General features: G+C 47.1%; 1 protein-coding gene across 9 annotated transcripts in view; it reads right to left on the bottom strand.

Moving 5' to 3' along the window:
* Nucleotides 1–1,433: 1,433 nt before the first annotated feature.
* The window catches only part of BBS4 (Bardet-Biedl syndrome 4), a 41,085-nt gene continuing 23,349 nt past the window's right edge, over nucleotides 1,434–19,169 (bottom strand). For 4 of the 9 annotated variants that reach the window (XM_074328236.2, XM_088796847.1, XM_074328244.2 and 1 more), the window contains 13 exons: nucleotides 18,481–18,544; nucleotides 14,493–14,604; nucleotides 13,494–13,566; nucleotides 12,179–12,232; nucleotides 10,342–10,469; nucleotides 8,236–8,290; nucleotides 7,243–7,311; nucleotides 6,144–6,296; nucleotides 5,876–6,047; nucleotides 4,255–4,324; nucleotides 3,540–3,681; nucleotides 2,803–3,004; nucleotides 1,434–2,300 (listed from right to left, as the gene is read on the bottom strand). In XM_074328236.2, coding sequence (XP_074184337.1) covers nucleotides 2,191–2,300; nucleotides 2,803–3,004; nucleotides 3,540–3,681; nucleotides 4,255–4,324; nucleotides 5,876–6,047; nucleotides 6,144–6,296; nucleotides 7,243–7,311; nucleotides 8,236–8,290; nucleotides 10,342–10,469; nucleotides 12,179–12,232; nucleotides 13,494–13,566; nucleotides 14,493–14,604; nucleotides 18,481–18,544 — 1,404 coding nt within the window. In that variant the 3' untranslated portion in view covers nucleotides 1,434–2,190. Of the gene's footprint in view, nucleotides 2,301–2,802; nucleotides 3,122–3,539; nucleotides 3,682–4,254; nucleotides 4,325–5,875; nucleotides 6,048–6,143; nucleotides 6,297–7,242; nucleotides 7,312–8,235; nucleotides 8,291–10,341; nucleotides 10,470–12,178; nucleotides 12,233–13,493; nucleotides 13,567–14,492; nucleotides 14,605–18,480; nucleotides 18,545–19,169 lie in introns of all 9 variants that reach the window. The other 5 variants (XM_074328234.2, XM_088796846.1, XM_019735947.3 and 2 more) reach the window with 3 other exon arrangements.

Consider the following 19,169-nt stretch of genomic DNA (forward strand, 5'->3'; position numbering starts at 1 on the left):
GTTTATATTTGTTATCTATGAGAGGACTGGCCCAACGTGAGCTATTCTGACATTACCAGACAATAATGATTCTCCTAAGGCCAAAGTGATCATGGTAATAATACACTCCCAAGTTTCACTGTGTTTGGAATGCAGTTTTGTACTAATATATTCAATAGAAGAGCACTTTTCTCTTTGCTAGTCTAGACTTCCACTTTCCTGCCTCTAAGCCATCTAAAACCACATCTTGATCTGTGATTATGTACTTCACCTCCTTTTCCTAATTCTGTTAGAAATTGCAATGACATGAGCAACTACATACTAGAAATCAGAATAGCTCCGTTCTCGCCAGAGTGAATGAGAAACTGCAAATCCACAGGTCCCAAAGACGGGACAGGGAACAACCTGGCATTTATTTTTTAAGAAAAACTAAGCTCAAATTAATGTGGAAACCATGTGTTTCTAGATTGCTGTGCCTGAAATGCCAGGTGCCTTATGTTCCCTTCCTGCTATTCTTTCTTACCCTTGCCCGACACCACTGTCCTGGCTTTTCTCTTACATCACCTGCTTCTCCTGTTTCCTTTGTGGGCTCTTCTCCCTTTCAGTATTGGTTTTCCATTTTTGGTCCCGTCGTCTTAGTCTTAGCTTTCTTTGGGTGACTTTCAAATCTGTGGATTCGGCTATCATCCAAATTACTCCTGAATCCATATCTTCAAGCCAGATTTCACACCTGAAACCTAGCTGTACACATGTCTAATGGCTGTCGTCATTTGGATGTCTCAAATATAAACATGTCTAAGCCTAGACTCCGCAACACTCGACTCTAGCCCCCCCCATGTTCCTCTCCAATCTGTGTAACTCTGCCCAGCAGTGGGTGTCCACCCTGCAGTCTGTTCTTATCTGCTACTTCCCAGCAGCCACTGGTTTCTGTAGGTTTTACCTCCTGACTCTCGCCCATTGCCGTCCGTCTCTCCGTCTGAGCTTACACTTCACTATTTCTCACTCAGACCTTTTCAGTCACAGGCACACTGGACCACATTGACGTAGCAGTGGCCTTTCTCATTTCTTGGTTACCCAGTTCTGTCATATTCCAGCTGCACGAACAAGGGTACGGCTTGTTACCTCACTGTTTATGTCTGAGATACGAAACCTGAAAAGTTTTCTGCTCAGTTAACGGCTGCTTCAGTGTCAAAACAGAGCCAGTCATAATATAAAGAACCCCGAACATACTTTGGTTTGGCAGCAGGTCAGTCCTCTGCCTTCAAATTATGGTGATTAAACGGCACTTTAAGTGCAAAGTGGGGACTGACCATGAAGCAAACTGCTGGCCTACCATCCAACAGGGCTGCAGCACAGGCTGTGCTGGCACCAAGTAGGAACTTGGCGTTGAGCGTCCTTCTCTAGTTTCAAAGTCGGCTTAGAAATAGGTAAGGGTTTAAGACTGTGATCATAGGTTATTTTTTAAAGTTTTTATTGTGATCTCTCGTTTTTATACCTGAATAACAACTTTCCCCAGAGGGATGATGATACATAATCTTATTCTAAAAAGAACATATAGAAAATGTGTGGATAGCATTTCCTCAGTGGTCTCTTGATTGTCTTAAATAAAAATTCCTTGGTGAAGAAGCTCTGCCTTTTCTTGTAACCCCTGGTGCTGACACCAGCCAGCAGCCCTGGCTCCGCACTCTGCCCACCCCCGACCTCTCAACAAGACGCGGACTTGTCCTGGATCCTTCAGCATATGCAGCAGGCTGTGCAACGGATTTGGCTTCAATTTAGAGCTTTTTTCATCATTGTTTTCCTTTTAAACTTACACAGAGCTGAATTATTAATCCAGGATTTGTGCCTGCCTTGGGGGCTGATCTGCCCCATCACCTCAGCTACGCCAAGGCTTCGTCAGGACGAGGCTGCTGAGCAGAGGTCTGTCTCTGACTTTCTTCCACAAAGGAAGGTCAGTCAGTCAGGAGAGAAAACCCTTTCAAGAGCAAACAGCATCATGTGCCCTGAAGCTACATACGGAGGGCTGTGAGCCTAGCTCTCAGTGCTGAAAGGACCTCCTGGCTGTCTCCCGTTTCCTGGGTGATGGGCTCCACAGGCGTGGACCTGGCTCTGGCGCCCAGGGAACCTGCTGGCCTCCACCCTGCCTGTAATGTCACCTTTCCTAATCTGCTACTTGCTCGCCAAAGAAACCCCTACTCTGGGGTCATCCTACTATTTTTCTCTGATTTGTGCTGGGGCTTCCGTTGGACTTGCTTCCACAGCAGGCTCTGGCTCCAGAGGGAGAGATGGTGGCTTTGTGAGCTGGGAAGTTCCTCCCGCACCTGGTAACAAAACAAACAGCTTTAGTTCTTGGTTCCACAGTTCCAGAAGAAATCATTACTTTCACTGTTAAATTCCAAGAAATCCCCTATTTTCTGGGACCAGTGGGGCTGTGGTGTATCTTTGCAGCTATGAAGCTAGACCATAACTGAAGAAATAAAGCAACAGTCAAATCTGCCTTCAGTGACTCACTGAAAAATCTTTAATCACCTGCACCACACCGGCTTATAAGGCAGTGAAAACTACAGTAAGACTACATAACAAGGTACTGTAGTAGGTTCCTGAACTTGAACATTATAAAGACCCAGTGTACTAACCATCCAACTAAGCCTGCAGTAGCTGTTACCTAATACACATCTTGTCTTAAAGAAGCAGGTGCCAATTTGGCCACCCCTCTGGACATGTTCTAGACGTGTTCTGAGTCTGAAAAGTGTAGGCTTCATCCAGAGTGGCACACGTGGCTGCACCCACTCAGTCTTCAGGGCACTGTGTGTAGCCTCCTACCTGACAGGAGCGTCCTGCATGCAGCTGCTGAAGACATCGCCTGTCCTAGAGCTTGATTAGAGCCCAGAGGCTGCTGAGAACTGGCAGCTTTGCTGCTTGAAGTGGTCCGGTGCTTTGATGTGGGATCTTTCACTGGTTTAGTCCAGACCAGTGCCTCCCCAACCTGGAGAGCAGCTCCCAACTTCTGAGCTGTCTCCACCATCTTGTGCCCACATGGGAAGAAGAGAAGAGTCAAGGTCTGACCAACAAAGACAAGCTGCCTCCTCCTAGGCCTGCCAGCAGGGGATTCAGCTGAGATCGCGTCTTCTGGAACTAGCCCCTGAGGGAGGGAATACTTACTGCAAGGAAATCATTCTCACATCAGAGAACACAGATCGCCCTTAGTGGGTGCGAGGGGGTTCATACAGGACCTCAAACCCAGTAAGTCAAGTTCAGGGCGTTACTGGGCCAACCTCCAGCTTTGCTGCAGAAGTGGGAGGAAGCTACAGAGACAGACCTCAGCTCAGATGCACTGTTATCAGTAATAGATAACTCAGTAGGCCTGCATTTCCTTAGTACAGTAGTTTCTTCTAGGGAAGTTTTTTTCTCAGGCTGTTACTAGTTGAGTAAATCATGCTGCCAGGAACAGCAAAGCACAAAGAGGCATGAGCCTATGTCATATTTGGATGATTTAGGCTTCATTCAAAAAGTCTCCTGACAGCTTGCTTCTGACTCCTGGGAACTAACAGAAGACGTACCTCCGAGTCAAACTCCAGAGCGCTCCTGTCCTTGAGCAGGCCGACCTTCCTCTCCACCTCCTGGTACTGGGCCAGGGCACCCCTCTTCTCACCCTGGTTGTACAGCAGCACTGCGTAGTTCAGGTTGACTAACGGGTTACCCCTGCGGCAGACAGACAGGTGCTATGCACCCTCGGCTTTGCCACAAAGGCTCATGTGGAGATCCTCATTACACAAAAACAAAACTGATTACGTAGACATGTCTCCATGCTGCAGCAAGGTGGGAACACATGTGTGGACCTGTGCAGAAGCCTCAAGAATTAACTACCCCACCTGCAAAGCAGGGATTGGGCTAGCGTGCCGTCGCAGCCCTCAGCAGAGACCACTGGGGCGGGCCCAGGCCAGGGAATCAATCCCCACAGGCAAGTTATCTTCAAGGAGCTCAGAGCCCCGTCTGACAGCCCAGCTGGCCCATGGCTATCAGCCGCCCGAGCCCACTGCCGGCTGTGACTCTGGCCTCCTGACTGCTAAACTGGCGCCAGAAACATCAGAAATTGCCAGTGTGGGTCCCTGGGGAGCACTGCATGCTTTGTACTACATCCTGACACACAGCCGCTGTGCGCCGGCCGCGGAGAGCGAGCCCCTGGGCGGGTCAGGCCACACCGTAGCTGTGGCGCCACCTGGCAGCTGGGAAAGGCCAGGCGGCCCCAGCCCCCCTCCCCAGGGAGCGGCTTACTGGTCCAGGCGGGCTGCTTCTGCGTAGGCTCTCTTGGCGTTCTCTGTATCATCCAGGTTGGTCAGAGCCACTGCAACAAAGAGGGAGCACTGCGGCTGGAAAGCCCAGCTTAGAAAGCGAAAGGGGTGTTTCAAGACCACAGTTCATTCAGCACCCAAACTGAACTCCTTTGCCCTGTCAGCTCCTGGCACCACCACCTACCTACCCAGCTGCTCAGCGTAGGTACCTGATGTCGTCTTCATCAGTCCCCTCTCCACAGTTAGTCAGTTGCCAAGTTCTGTGAATCCCATTTTCTGCAGTTTCTTGTCACCACTGCCCTTGTTCAGGCCCAAGTCGTTTCAGGCTACGGCGGGGTCCCAATCTGCCTCCCCCACTTGCTACGATGCTGCCAGGTTGCTCGCTGACTTACACACAAACCTGACCATGTCACTCATTATACTGCTTAAGAATCCTTGCGGGTCCTCCACCACCTGTACGCGTTAGCTTTAAGAACACTCTCACCCTTTTAATCAGTATTTTCTGGAAGACTGATCTATAAAAAAACAGTAAGAGAGCTGCTCTGGAAGCTCTGCCCACTCCGCGTCCCCACCAACGCGCACTCAGTTCTTCCAGACACTTACGAGGAGACCTAGGAATACAGCTGGGAAAAGACGGCCGCTGGATGTCTGCCTACTCATGGCCCTCCGTAATCTGACCCCAAACGACCTTTCCTGACACCTCCCACCGCACCCTGTGACGTTCGTGCCTGCTAACGGCTGGGCACAGTGTGCAGTTTCATGGCTGCAAGCCTCGGTTCCGGGGGCTCCACGGCCACTCTGCTACTGAGCTGCAGCTTGTCCTTTGGAAGCTCTGAAGGACGAGGGGGGCATCCCTACTTTGTAACACTGCGTGCGCCTTAAAGCGTGGCCACTGGCTGACATTCCATCCCCGTTAGAACCAGGCTACTCTGTATTTGGGCAACCCCCAAATAACCAGCACTCGATTTGGTTTTTCAGCCTTTCTCTTATAAATATGAACCCTACAATAACGACCCAAAAAAAAAGCACCTGAAGACCAGTGTCAATGAGAACATGGAAACTGCTTTTGGGCTTAACATTTAGTAAGTTTAGTATATGGAGAACTATCCCTCAGAAAGAACACTTAGTCATTACTGTTACATTACAGTAACTATAGCATTAATATAACAGACCAATCTATAATGACAACAGAACCAATAGTTAATACTCATTGGTTATTTAATCATGTAATCCTCTCACCAAGCCTCCGAGTTTCTCTAGTAAGTGGAGGCAGCACCCTTCCTGAAGCCCCAGCTCTAACACTCAGTGACACCTGGAACTTAGCTGGACTCAGTATATAAATAAATGGTCATCCTGGGGAAATATTTGGTAACAGGTGGACTAGGGATGATCTTGACTTAATCTGTTGGTCTCTGAGCAAAATTCTCCCAAGTTAGAAGCAACCAAGTGCTCTGTCATCGTATTTTTTTTTTCACGTTTTTTTCAAGGTCTAGGACAGTAATCCAGATTCCACAGAAGGGACATGTAACTACTGGCCTCCAGTGACACTGACTCACTTTCCCTCACTGCAGGCTTTGGAGGTTCTCCACGTAAATGCCTCTTACCAGCCAACAGCATGTACAGCTCCCCCATCTTTGGCTGGAAGTTGATGGCTGCACTGAGAAAATGGAAAGCTGATGCATACTGCTGCATGGTCAAATGGACAAGGCCCAAATTATAGAGAATCTTCCAATCGAAGGGTGCCAGGTAGTTGGCTCGTTTGAGGCAGCTGATAGCCTGCAGGAGAGGGGGGCACTCAGTGAGGCTGGGCACGCAGGGCGGACCCCGTACCTGCACACACGCCCACACACAGGGAGTCCAGAAGATACCCACTGCTACGTATTTCTTCTTGCCAAAGAAACACATTCCAATGTTATTCCAGAGTGGAGGGCTTTCTGGAACGGCACAAGCCACAACTCTGTATTTGGTGAGGGCAACGTCGAAGTCTCCATGGGCCTGCATCATGCTGCCGGCTGCCAGGAGGGCCTGGAAGCAGAAGACGTGGAGGACTGGTCAGAGTTATCACCCAACGGACGGGGCAGTAAGGAGCCTTGCTGAGGGTGGACAACAGCGAGACGGGACTGTCAAATGCTTTTGGGGACACGCCCATATGTAATAGCGTCAAACTACTGCAACAAAGCTCTGCAGCCCACACTGCGGCTCTCAGAGCACAGAGAAAGGTACGATGTGGCTGACTTTACCCAGATCATTCGTCTCCTACATCTGGCCGGGGAAATCAGGATTTCTAAGCATCAGAGCCCTTGAATAAAAACCGCCTTTGATCTGTCCCCTGCGGCCCCTACTTGATACTCCAAGCGCTCCAGACAACTCAAATGCTGCTCTCTTTGCCACTGAAGTGGCAGCTCCTCCTGCCGCAGGACCGAGGTGAGTCAGCTTTAGGCTACACCACTCCAGCCCTGCCATGTCTCTAAGGTAGGGTGTCGGGGGAGGGAGGTGGGCTGACGGAGCCAGGCCCATGCGACTCCCACACCGGCCTGAGTCTGTGTCCTTCTCAGCCTGTCCTGCAGCATCTTCCTCAATGACACTCATCATCTACTTGATGACCTTCTCATGCCTACGTCGTATCTGGACAAGAGTTGTCACTGCAAATGCATTAGGAATCTAGAAGCCATTCCACCAGAATGACTTTGACAGTAGCTGTGGAGGCTTTGCTAATTTCCTAAATAACACATAAAACTTTACCAGCATGACAGTTTCACTTTCTGCGTAAGTTACAGGCATGTTGTAAACAAATATGCTCTTTTGGAAAATAAGAAGCAGAGCACCAATACTTTACAATATTTTCAAATAACAAAAGCCATGCTTATTTATAATTTCTCTAAGGAAAGGTACTTTCTTTACAGGGCCAGGTCACCTCAAGGGGCGCCGGGACCACGAGTGCGAAGGCTTGGGGCTGGGCAGCCTGCAGTACCTGGTAGTTGGTAGGATCATAAGTCAGTGCGTTTCCAAGGTGTTCAAATGCCTTCTGGTAAATGCCGAGCTTGGAGAAGAAGCAAACCAGAGAACTGTATCAGCGGGGACATGGCAGTTAAGGAGTCTGGCCAATCACACCCTGACTTTTCTGAGTTCTCCTGACAAAAAAAGAGCTACTGATAGAAAAAGAAAACCAGAAGTCCCCCCATTTTGCAGATTTTGTCCCCTGATGAGATCAAAGTATCTATCTGCAGGAACCATCTCTGCCACACTGCGGCCCCACACTGTCTTGTGGCAGGAAATGGGCTAGTCAGCCTCATCTGCTCCCCGGGTGGGCCAACCTCCCAGGCCAAAGCCAAGCAGGGCCAGGGTTAAGCTCCTGATTCCTTTTAGACAAAAAGGAAACACACAGCAAGGCTTCCAAAGAGGCACCGCTGGAGGCAGGAGCAGCTGAGCAAGGAAACTGGGGAGCTGAGGGAAGACTGGGTGGTAGGGGCCCCTCCCCGGGCCAGTCCTCAGGCTGATACGGAGAAATGATGGAGCTGAAAGAATGCCAGTCACGCTCAGGAGTGTGGAGGGAGGCTTCTTACTCTACACAATGAGTCACTTTCTCTTTCCGATGGGACCTGGCTGGGGAGAAGGGACAGCAGACGCGGCCTTAGCCCACAGCCTAACAGTGCTAACTTGTGTCAGCGTCTCTCCCCCACAGCACAACGCCAGCTGCCCTGACCAGTGATTTCTCATAGATGCTCTTTCCTTTAAGAATCGTAACTGCACTAAACTCAAGTAGATCTGCTTTTGATTTGAATGCAGAAAAGTAAGTGAATTTCTGTAACAGAGAAGAACAGACAATGCAGTGAGAGGTTCATGTGCTTCAAAGGACCTTTAGTGACAGGAGTTAAAGTAAAATCAAAATGCAGCGAAACCACAATACACACGAACCCCAAAGCATTTCTGACATCAGTGCACGAATGAGTTGAGTTCTCCTTACCTGTAAGTAGAGTAATCCTAAGGTTGTAAGAAGTTCTGTATTTTCTGGTGAGAACCTACGACACAGAGAGGAACACAGAGCTGCTCAGAGGGAAGCCAGGTATGTCTGGGGGACACAGCTGTGCAGCAACTGACAGGCTACCGCTGCCCACTCCCCACGGGACCCCCGCAGGTGATCTGGGGATTGCCTCCAAGAGTAGGTCATCTCAACCCCGGCTACACGGATGACTGCCCAGCAAGAAAGAAATGGCTCTTAGAATCGAGACCCCTTTTCTGGACCTTTTCTTAGCTCCTGAGAAAGAACCTATGGAATATTTTGTGTGACTGTCTTGATTACACTGATAGAATGAAGAACAATTCTTTATCAACCAAGTCAGTCTAGAGCACACAGTTTTAGCCAGTTCACTTTTATGGGGTATTTCTTTTTTTCTGTTCTCACTGTACTCACAATGGCAGCTTGCATACTTTTTTCTGTGTAATCTTGGATCCCAAGGGCCTGAATGCTTCCACATTAAACAAAAAGCCACACTAAACAGCCCAACTAAACAACAGAAGGAAGATGCATACTAGCTCCAGGAAAGAATCAGCCATTGGCTTTGGGGAGTAAGCACTGGCTTAAGTAAAAGACTATCTGCTTTCCCAACCCCTCTCTGATATTTCTTCGTTACAGAACCAAAGTAACACCGAGCTGAGATGATCTGACTACAGGCTCATCAGGCAGTTTCAACAGCAAAAATGCCAAAAGTGAAGAACGAGTCTCCTGCTTCTAAGGAATGAGGTAGGGCACGCGTTCCTATGGGGAGACCCGAACCAGAGGGGCCAAAGCCCTGGCCGGGAGCCTTAGCTGGCTAAACACAGCTTCCTCAGTTCAACAGAGTGTTTGCCCTTCACTCGCTGCCATAATAATATCCATTTTGATCACCTCCCTCCCCCAAACCAAGTAACTTCCACGATTCTGGCAGCACCCATCCCCCCACCAAAACATAACTGCTATCTCCAAGCTGTGGGTCTCTACATTCGCCATGAGACTCCAAACACTCAGCTGTCCCCTTTTCTCCCTTGGGAATTTGTGTGACTTAAGTCCTTGACCAGTCACTGGAATAATGTTACCCTGCATATTTATGGGAGCTCATCTCCTAGAAGGCAGGGACCAGGGATCAGGCTTCCACTGGCCCCAGAGAAACTTAACCTATCCTACTTGTCCACATAAACTTAGACTCTCGACAACAAAAGTCTCTCTTGTAGCTTAACAAACCAAGAGACTTTTATGTTTTTAGACTCAAAATGCGACTAAAGAAAATTCAGAAAGCTGGGTTGTGACTGATATAACCAGAAAAGTTACTACATTGCCATGGTAGAAGACAAAGGCAATTAAGTTTCATTTATAGTCTAATTACCTGTCACCAGGCATTCTGTTAAGTGACCAAACAAATGAGACACTAAAGCATTTTGCTACAGCTACTCCACTTAAAACAAGACAAGACCCTACACAGAAAAGGCAAGCTAGCATGTGTCCCTAGGGAGGAAACACGGAACACCATCCTGGGAAAGCATTTAGCTCCATCATCAATAGGGTTTGGCCTCCCCAATGACGTTTCAGAAAAACAAGATATTGGGCTCATGCTAGTAAGAGTTTCCTCCTGAGCACATGTACCCATTTCCCTTGCAGCTAGCTGTGGCCATGTTGCTAATTTCGAACCATGGAATGGGAGCAGGAACGATGTGTGTAACTTCTGGGCCATTTAAAATACCAGGAGCTGCTGACTCAGCACGTGCTTTCCTGTACCACCTCCCCCACCACAGCGTGGAACGTCGATGCTACAGTATGTCAGCTTCACCCCTGCAGGTGAGGACAACCTAAGCAATGGAACCTGGGTACCTGATGGGCCCTGCAAAGCAGCACTGCCCAGATGGGCGAGACCAGCCATACCAGTAGGTAAGAAAGAAACACAAGCCTTGCTTATTTCAGCCACTGGGAGCTCGTAACCTTAGCTAACCTTTAATTCACACAGCTAGTACCAGGCACACATATTCTTAGCCTTGGGAGTTCATGTATCTGTCCTGTTATTTTTAGCCTCTCCTTGCCCGACAGGAAACACACACTTACTCCACTGCTTTCCTGTAGATCTCGATGGCCTTGTCCACGTCTCCCTCCAGCAGGTGGATCCTCCCCAGCATCACGTAGGTCAGGTCGTGCCTGTTAAGGTGCAGTGCACTCTGCAGCTGCTCCTGTGCCTGACAGGTTGGGGAAGGAAACAGAACCAGGTCACTACCACGAAGGCCAGTGGCTCTGTATGGCCACAGTGCAAGCAGAGCTCCTGCTGTACTAACGTGGGAACATCACGTTCCAGCAAACAGCCCACACTGCCCCCAAACGAAAACATGTCCCAACCGTACTTGCTGACAGGACAGCTGACAGCAGGGGTATCTGCCTGCAGAGCCCCTTGGAAGAGTTTATACAAGACGACGAGCCTGTCTGAGTGTCTTCTACTCCTCGATAACCATAGCCATGGCTCACACTCTTCAAGTCAAAAGGGACCTCACAGCATAGTGCTCGGTTCTGCCCTGACCCTGACGTCAGCTGCGCCACTGCCCAGCTGCACAGCCTGCCCCAGGTGGACTGCATGTTCCTCACCAATGTTCTGCTGAATGAATGAATGGACCGCTCTCATTTACTCACTCAACATGCACTCATCGAGTGCCTGTTGTTCTAGGTGCTACATAGGTGTCTTGGAGCGAACAAAACAAACACCCGGCTCTGTAGGAGCCGTTATCCTTCCTCGTAGATGCTCGAAAGGGCTTTGTTTAGTCACTCACTGATTCAACAGGTATTTACATAAATGTCAAGTACTGCATTTGCTGTTAGCTTTACAGTAAAATCTCAATATAATTCTCCTCCTCAGGGCAGATCTGACCAAAGACCAGTCCTACTCTCTGCTCAGAATAATCCCGGTAACAGAAATGTGCTTGGCTCAGACTAGCCTCTGGAGAGATAAAGCTCCTCTTAACCAAGTACAGAACACTGTAGATCTGCCCAGGAAACCTAAGGGACCCACGACACATATACATTTTTATTTATATATTTTATTTATTATATATCTTATAGGAGAAAAAGTTACTTTCACACCTTAACTGTTGATGTACAAATTTTTTTTCACACCCCTGAGGGACATATTAGGTTGCATCAGTTTGCAACTGATATAGATTAAACATTGTCAAATGGGTATTAACCAACTCAGATTCTCAGTGCTGTCGGCACGGGAGAAAAGAAAACTTCACAACCACTAAGTGGAAGCCTGTGAAGGGGACTCTACCCACCCCCACTGTGGGAACAGTCACACCGCTCAGTAATTCAGCCCGCACCGCAATGAGGACATCCTCATACACGTTTTTCTCTGAGTACCACGGAAGCTCCAACGCTTTATCTGATCGGAGGGCCTTAGAGCTTACAGCTTCATCACAATGAAATACATTCTCACATGGATAACCTTAAACACTGAAACGCTCAGAAATCAGATACACTTAGAACTTTCAAAGTTCATTTCCAACGACCTTAAAAACTAAAATCAGTCACTGTCAGAGCACAAGAGAACTCACATGGTCATGATTACACTTTTAAGACTGAAGGGTGCACTTTTTTGATATCTAAGTTTTACAGAACATTTGTTCCTATACTGGAAATTAAACTGGGAAAGGAGAAAAAGAAGAGAGGAGAAAAGCAAATAGATTGCTATTCCTCCATAATATTTCTAGAATTTTTCATTTTCTTGTTAAAAGCAGAAAAAACCCAGATGGATAATGACAAATGAGAATAAAAATGGGGATAAATGTATATGGCACTTTCAATTTTCACTTCCAGAGATGTCTGCCAGCACTAGGAATATACAAAATGACTGAAATCCCCAGTCAACCACTCAACTGCCACCGGCACTTCTGTAAGTTACCTTGTTGAACTGTTTCAGATAAATGTAGCAAACTCCTAGGTTATGACAGATCTCCTACACACAAAAGAAAGGAAAACAGCTTAGGTGCGAATTCCACCCTGTCAGCGAAACAACAGGCATCTAGATATTGTTACTGTTCAGGAGTTTAAACTTTAAAACATGCGCACTTCAGTTAGTTTACTAGATTTCATACTCAAATACATTTAATTCTACAAGAGGGATTCCTTAATTAAAACCCCACAGATTATGAGATAAAAGCAGAAGAAACACATGATCCTGAGTCTACGTGGTAGCTTGGGGTACATACCCAGCCCATCCCCATCCCTTTTTACTCTAAGAGCTGCCCACTGCTCACATTCTTGGTGCCCTCTTCTCAGAAGAGACTACCCACAGCCCCTGCCCCACCATAAGAATATACAGAGGGCGCCAAAAAAATGTATACACATTTTAAGAAAGGAAAAAACTGTATTAAAATTGTAATACTTAATATATACCAATAACAACAGATAAATACAAGTCATATGTATACATTTTTTTGGCACCCCTGTTATATGTCAATCAGATCCTTTTCCCAGGAATCTAGCAATTCACTAGATGATGTGACTTGGGGACTGACAGCGCCATCTAGAGGGCACTATGATGGAATCTACGTAAGAGTCAGGCTGCAGATGCAGACAGCAGGTCAGCAAACTAAGGCCCACAGACCACATCTGTCTTCTGCCTTTTCTGGTAAATAAAGTTGCACTGGTATTGGCTATGGCTCTTTCACACTAGAACTTCAGAGTTCAGTAGCTGCAACAGAGACTATATGAAGCCACAAAGCTTAAAATATTTACTAAGTGGCCCTTTACAAAAAACTTGCCAACTGCTGATCTACAGAAAGAAAGAAATGAAACAAATGCAGAGTAGCTACTACCTTGTTTGCTGACAGCTTTCCAGTTCAAGTTCACTGCAGCCTGGATTTCCTGATCTGAAGTTCTACAGAATCTCTTGAATTTCCTTTTTTAAGTCTCCCTTTATTTAAGGTAGCTTTAGAGAAAGGCGAACACGTCTAGAGGAGAAGTGGGGCTGTCAGCAGGAATCAGACTGGTAACAGCCGGCTCCTCAGCAACACTCACTGCCAGAAAACCACATAGCAGTGCCTCCTAAGTTAAGTGGAAACAGGAGTTTTGATCTTACCCCTAGCCAAATCGATCAAGTGTGAGGATAAAACAGACATTTTTGGCATGTAAGAATTCGGTAAGAAGACAGCCCTATGATGAGGGGAACCGTCAGCATGTTACTAATAACAAAGAACTTAAATTTCCCTCCTTACCCAATCTTTCTGGTTAAGTTTAGCGGCTTCAATATAAACTTCAGTGGCAGCTTTATGTTTTCCCAGAAGAAATCTGTGGAAGAAAATACATTTCCTATAACTATTAGCTCAACGCTTTTATAAAACCCCCCTGGTCCCACATTTGACTCATATTCCATCCAGCGGAGAATTCTGGAAGCCTGCGATTTGGCCAGTGAGGCTGCTGTATCCAGCAGCAGAAGCTCTCTCGGCAGGGACTGTACTGGTAGCAGTTCCAGCGGCTTGGTCCCATTCTACACCAATTTTAGTGAAAGCCCGTGATTTATTTTCCACAGTATACTACAAATGTAGACCAAAAAAGAAGCTAAATCATATACCGTGCTAAGCAAGAGCTGCCGTCATTTATCACCGTCCTCTATTAGGGACATGCCCTTCCCTCCAAACCTAAGTCTCTTTACTTGACATTGGATCATGGTTCTGGAGAGACAGGAAACCGGGCTCTATGCAGACAGTACAGGTGTAAATGACAATGTAGGTAAGCAGTGGGGATGGGAACCCCACGGAGCACGTTACTACTCTGGAGTCGTAAAGCTATGAGTGTACCTAACAGCTTCGAAAGCCTTTGGAGGCTGCTCAGATCCAGGAGCCCTCAGGGCATTCACTCAGCAAACACTAAAAACCTACTGTGTGTCACGCATTATGCTAGGTGTTGGATGAGAAAAATTCCATGGACTGCCAATAAGATCAGGGGACTGAGGGCACAAGATGTCACTATTTATATGATACAGTATCAGTCTTCCCCTGTCAAGCTAGAATATACAGTGTCTGAAACGTTCAGTTCTTTTTTACAAGTTATCTCATTTTGTCCAATTTCTAAATTAATCCACACTCTTCAGAGTGAAGCCCCCTCCACCTATGAAGCCGCTGCCCGGTGTGTGTCAGGCTGCTCAGGCCGAGAATGCACCGCACACAGCTCTCGTGTTCCCCGGGCAGCCCCGGCCCCCAGGCCCCAGGACTCACAGAGATCTGGCCACCTGCTTGAGGTTATCGGCGCTCTGCGGGCTGAGGACAGCACACGTCTGAAAGAGTTCCAGGGATTCTCGGATATTCCCTTCCAGGCGAAGTATCAATGCTGCCAAGAAATAGAAAACACAGAAAAGCAAATCATGCTCTGAGGAGAATGGAGCCTGGTATCAGAAAAATTGAAGAGGAAGGTGGAAAATCATATCAAAGAAATTCTTTGGATAATTTTCTTTACTACAACCAGATATGACTTCAGATGGCTTGAAACAAGTAGCAAACTTGTTGACAAGCTAAAAGCTTTTTTTCTTTTTTCTGAGATCTGAATGTTTTATTTTAAGAAATACCTTTACTTTGACTCAGTTAACAAAGGAACTTTCAATATGAGTTCTTTGCTTTCCCTTTTATATTAAGGGAAAAAATATGGTCAGGCTTAAAAGAGGGGGAGAAGACATTTAAATATTTGGCAATAAGATTACTCTTCAGAGACTGAATGAGGAGGAATATATACCCTCCAGCCTGTTACCCAACGACATTGGCAAATATTCTGGTTCAGTGATGGGGAAAGGTGTGCTTGGGCTCCTTTCTCTTTCCTGGTACTGACAGCGTTTATAACCTGACTATGTTGCAGGTATTGTTATAATGCCGAAATTCCCAGAGTGGGGACTCAAACCCTGGGCTAAGAAGGTTCTTGGCTTCATATAGGAAAGAATTCAATCTTGAGCCGATATAGGGTTTAAAGTGAAAGTAAGTTTATTTAGCAGCGAGTAAGAAAAGGCAGTGTGGTGGTCTCTAATCACTAGTGGAAGAGAGACATCCCTCCATCCCGGGCTAAGGTTTATGTGTGTTTCTTGTTTCCACGGAAAACTTCTTGGTATGCGGAAGCAGATTAGGGGCAGGTTTACCTTTAACTTTTGTAAGGTACAGCCCGTGGCTAATTTGTCATAGGTGTAATTACAGGAATGGCCATTACAGTGGAATCTCTGCTGAACAGGATGGATGGATGGTCTGTTCCATGTGACAGATTAACACCTGCCCGAGTTCTGTGTCTGGCAGCTTGCAGGCAGCAGGCTTGGAATCCAACCTCCCCCTTCTGTAAAACTAGTTGTGGGACAGAGCCAGGAGTGCAGTTTCCAGGCTCTAGGCCTCATGTGGAAAGGTGTTCACTCGGGTAGTAAATGGCCATCAACTGTGATTGGTTGGCCATCAGCTGTGGCAAGTTGGCCGTCAGCTGTAACCAGTGAGCCATTGGCCACTAATATAACTGCCGTGGCTACACTAGCAGAAAACAGGTGCTAGCAAGAAGGTTGTGGCTGAGTCTGCAAGACCAGATTGCAGCTAGCGAGTGAGGTTGGTTGGCAGAGAGAAGTGGACGGCAGGTTGCGGATCGTGTGGCTCCTGCTTCCTGTGTCTCCAACCCAGCCGCCAGCAAGACTATAGTGGTGTGACTCCCCTATCTATGGCTCCGTGGGTGTTCCTTTTTGGCCTCACTATATCCTGCGTTCTTATGTGGGGAGCAGCACCAGAGACCACCCCCTGCCACCCAGCATGACACTAGTCTTTGTGCCCCTTCCCTGCATTAGTCAGGCTCAGCGATCGCCAGTTTTTCATAGTATTCTGGTGGCCCGTAGTTTGTGTCCCCCCTCTCAGAAGCAAGGCAGCCAATGGAGACCTCCTCTGAGGTCCTCTCAGGCTCTTCATGGCCTTCACCTCTTGAATCTCAACCTTCCTTCTCCCTTTTTCTTTGTTGAATTGTGCTGTATTATCCTTAATATTAAGGAATCTGGTTACTTCTTTCATTTCCATCTTTGCCTCAATAATAGTTGAATCTAGTAGAACTACTGAAATCAGTTAAGTTTTTCTGATAATTCTTGGGTCCTTTATGAGCAAGAGCCACCCAGGCTTTCACATTCCAGTTACCTGCCTTTATAAAGCGCCTGATCACAGCACTGCTTGGCCTCTTCAAATAGCTTCAAGCTGTTTGTGTGAACAGCACATTCCTTATCAGTAATCGTTAGTGTTCACTTATCTGCTAAGGGCATCTTTACAGTTTTTCTCCTTTACACGACTACCTCCTACTTGAAGAGTTTTAAACATTTTCTCATCTGTGATGCCTTGGTGATGGCTGCAGAAATCTTCTATTTGGTCGGTCTGGGGGCATCTCTGCTGCAGGCCGCCAAGCTCACCATTGCACGGAAGTGGGCTCAGAAGGAATGGGCGACAGCTCCTCCCCCCAGCGTGGTCCATCCAGACCCATTAAAATTCTTGTTATTCTGTAATACTGTCATCTACGATCTGGATTCTGCAGTCTATTTGCAACACTCTCTTATAATCCACATAAGCTTTCTAAACTGCTCTAAAGTTTCCTGGCCATTGCTCGTCGCCTGCCTGAGAACGGACGAAGTTCCAGAGCCCTGTTACAATCTCGAATGCAGCGGGTGCAGCTTCCTTAGATCGTCTGCACTTCACTCCCGCGGGCTCCAGCGGCGCCATCACCACCGAGTGCGTGCTTTGGCGCCACCTAGGCGAACTGCCCGTTTTTGAACAGCTCCTCGCCCGGGCTCTTCAGGCGGGCGGGGACGACCGGGGCTGCAGGGGCGGCGGTGCGCTGGGACAGGGGGAAGAGGCGACTGCAACGGGGGTCCCCGGCGCCCCATCTGCCTGCTGCCCAGCGCCCACTGGCACCGCCCGCCATCGCCAGGCCCGCGGCGGCCCCGCTTGTCCGCACCAGCCCCTGGCGTGCGGCCCTGCAGCGGCGCGCCCCTCTCCGGCCGTTTGCCGCCAGCACTCTGGCCGATTAGCTCTGCGGTGCGAGCCAGCTCAGCGGCCTCCATAGGAAGTGGACGCAGGAAGCGAGTGTTTGCAGCATCAGAAGCAACCACCGCAGGGGCCGTGCAGGCGCCCAGAGCTAAGGCGCGGCCATGCTAAAACCTATTATAATACGGTATCTAACCTCAAACCTATTTAACTCCTCTCCTCCCAGCATCCACCACGCAGATAATCAGGTGCCATGCAAATTATCCCACAAACTCTTAATAGGCACATTCTTAGGCTTCCCCATCAGATGCTCTATTTATCATGATAATTCACTTCCACCTGATACTTTTCAGAGAGTACGCCCAAATGAGCAAGTGCAATCAACACCCCATGTCCATCAAGGAGATTCTGGCAAAAAAACAGTGAAAGTAATATTTCAGACTTGTTTTCCAGTACACAGCCAATCAGAATCAATAATTATTTCCAGGCCTAAATTTTCAGGAGAACTTCCACGCTTAAGTATAATGATGCACTGAAAATCTGGAACTTGTGGTAATTGAGAATAAAAGAGCACGTTTTTTTGCCATGATGTCCTCCTCCTAGATGTGTCAGTATCTTACCAATTATGTCAGAAAATTATATATTAATCTGAAGACGATAAATGCAATGAATAGTAAACAAAACAATGCATTTATACTACCTAAAAGTCATAACAGAAAGTCAAAAAGAAAGTTCCTGAAAACAGGATGCTACTTTTGGCACTAGAAAGTAAATAAGGCAGTGGTTCCTATATTTGGTTTCTGATGAATTTAGTTTCTTCTCTGCTTTATCCTTTACACTGCTAGGCTTTTTCCCTTCATCCTGACTCACCTTACTAAAAGTCGTCAAGCCTTTCCTCATCTCTTTTAACCTGAGTACAAGGAACCCTTTCAAAAGCTTCTTCTGGGCCTGAAACTGAGGCAGGGATCCTAACATCATTCTGAAAAACACTCACCGGAAACTAGAAAAGGGGTGAAGGATGGTAGCATATTTTTTTTAACAAAACCAGTCATTTCTGAGATCAAATCTAGCACAAGAATTATGTTCCAGTTTCAAAAAAAAAGAACAATACTGAATAAGACCTCTGTGGAACACATCTTGAATTTAAGTATTTCATAAGCTGTTTGCTCTTTTTCCAGAACCTACGCAAAATGTGCATTCCTCTAGCAAGAAGAGGAGAAATATGTCTTACCTTGCACATAGATAGCATATTCACATAGCCCCTGGGTCTCCTGAAGCTGTTCTTTGATAACTGCCTGAAAGAGGAAGAAAAATACTTCTGAGGAGTGGTTAAATGTCAAGTGTTTTTAAGAGAAGGTAGACATGACAAGGAGCAGATGTACAAAATCCAGGATACTAATCATTACTAATAAAGTAATTCATTCAGAAGTATTTTTATCTCAACTCTCTTGTTATGATCACTTATTGTAGAACAGGTATTGGCGAACTACGGCCCACAGGCCAAATCCAACCCACACAGCCTATTTTTGTGCAGCTGTCAAGCTGAAAGTGGTTTTCATATTTTTAAAGGGTAGTAAGAAATAAGAGAATGTTAAGATTATGAGAAAGAGACTGCATGTAACCTGCAAAACCTACAATATTTACCATCTGGCCTCTTAACAGAAAAAGTTTGCCAGCCCCTAGACTCTAACTTCCCTAAGACTCTAACTAGGCAAGCTGAGAAAAATCTGAAAACACCTCCAAGCACCACTGTAGAGGTTAGGGGCTCTCTAATAAGCAAGAAACAGGCTCTACCTTTTCTACACTGACAGGCTAAGCCCTCCCGGGGTGCTACAGGAGCTCAGAGGTAGGGTTTCCGGGCAGGAATTCCCACCCATTCTCAGGAATTATTTTCGCTTTCCCATTCCCGAATCCCGAGAT

This window comes from Rhinolophus sinicus, chromosome 3, assembly GCF_057876585.1.
Source record: "Rhinolophus sinicus isolate RSI-liver-muscle chromosome 3, RSI-T2T, whole genome shotgun sequence".
Taxonomy (NCBI): Eukaryota; Metazoa; Chordata; class Mammalia; order Chiroptera; family Rhinolophidae; genus Rhinolophus; species Rhinolophus sinicus.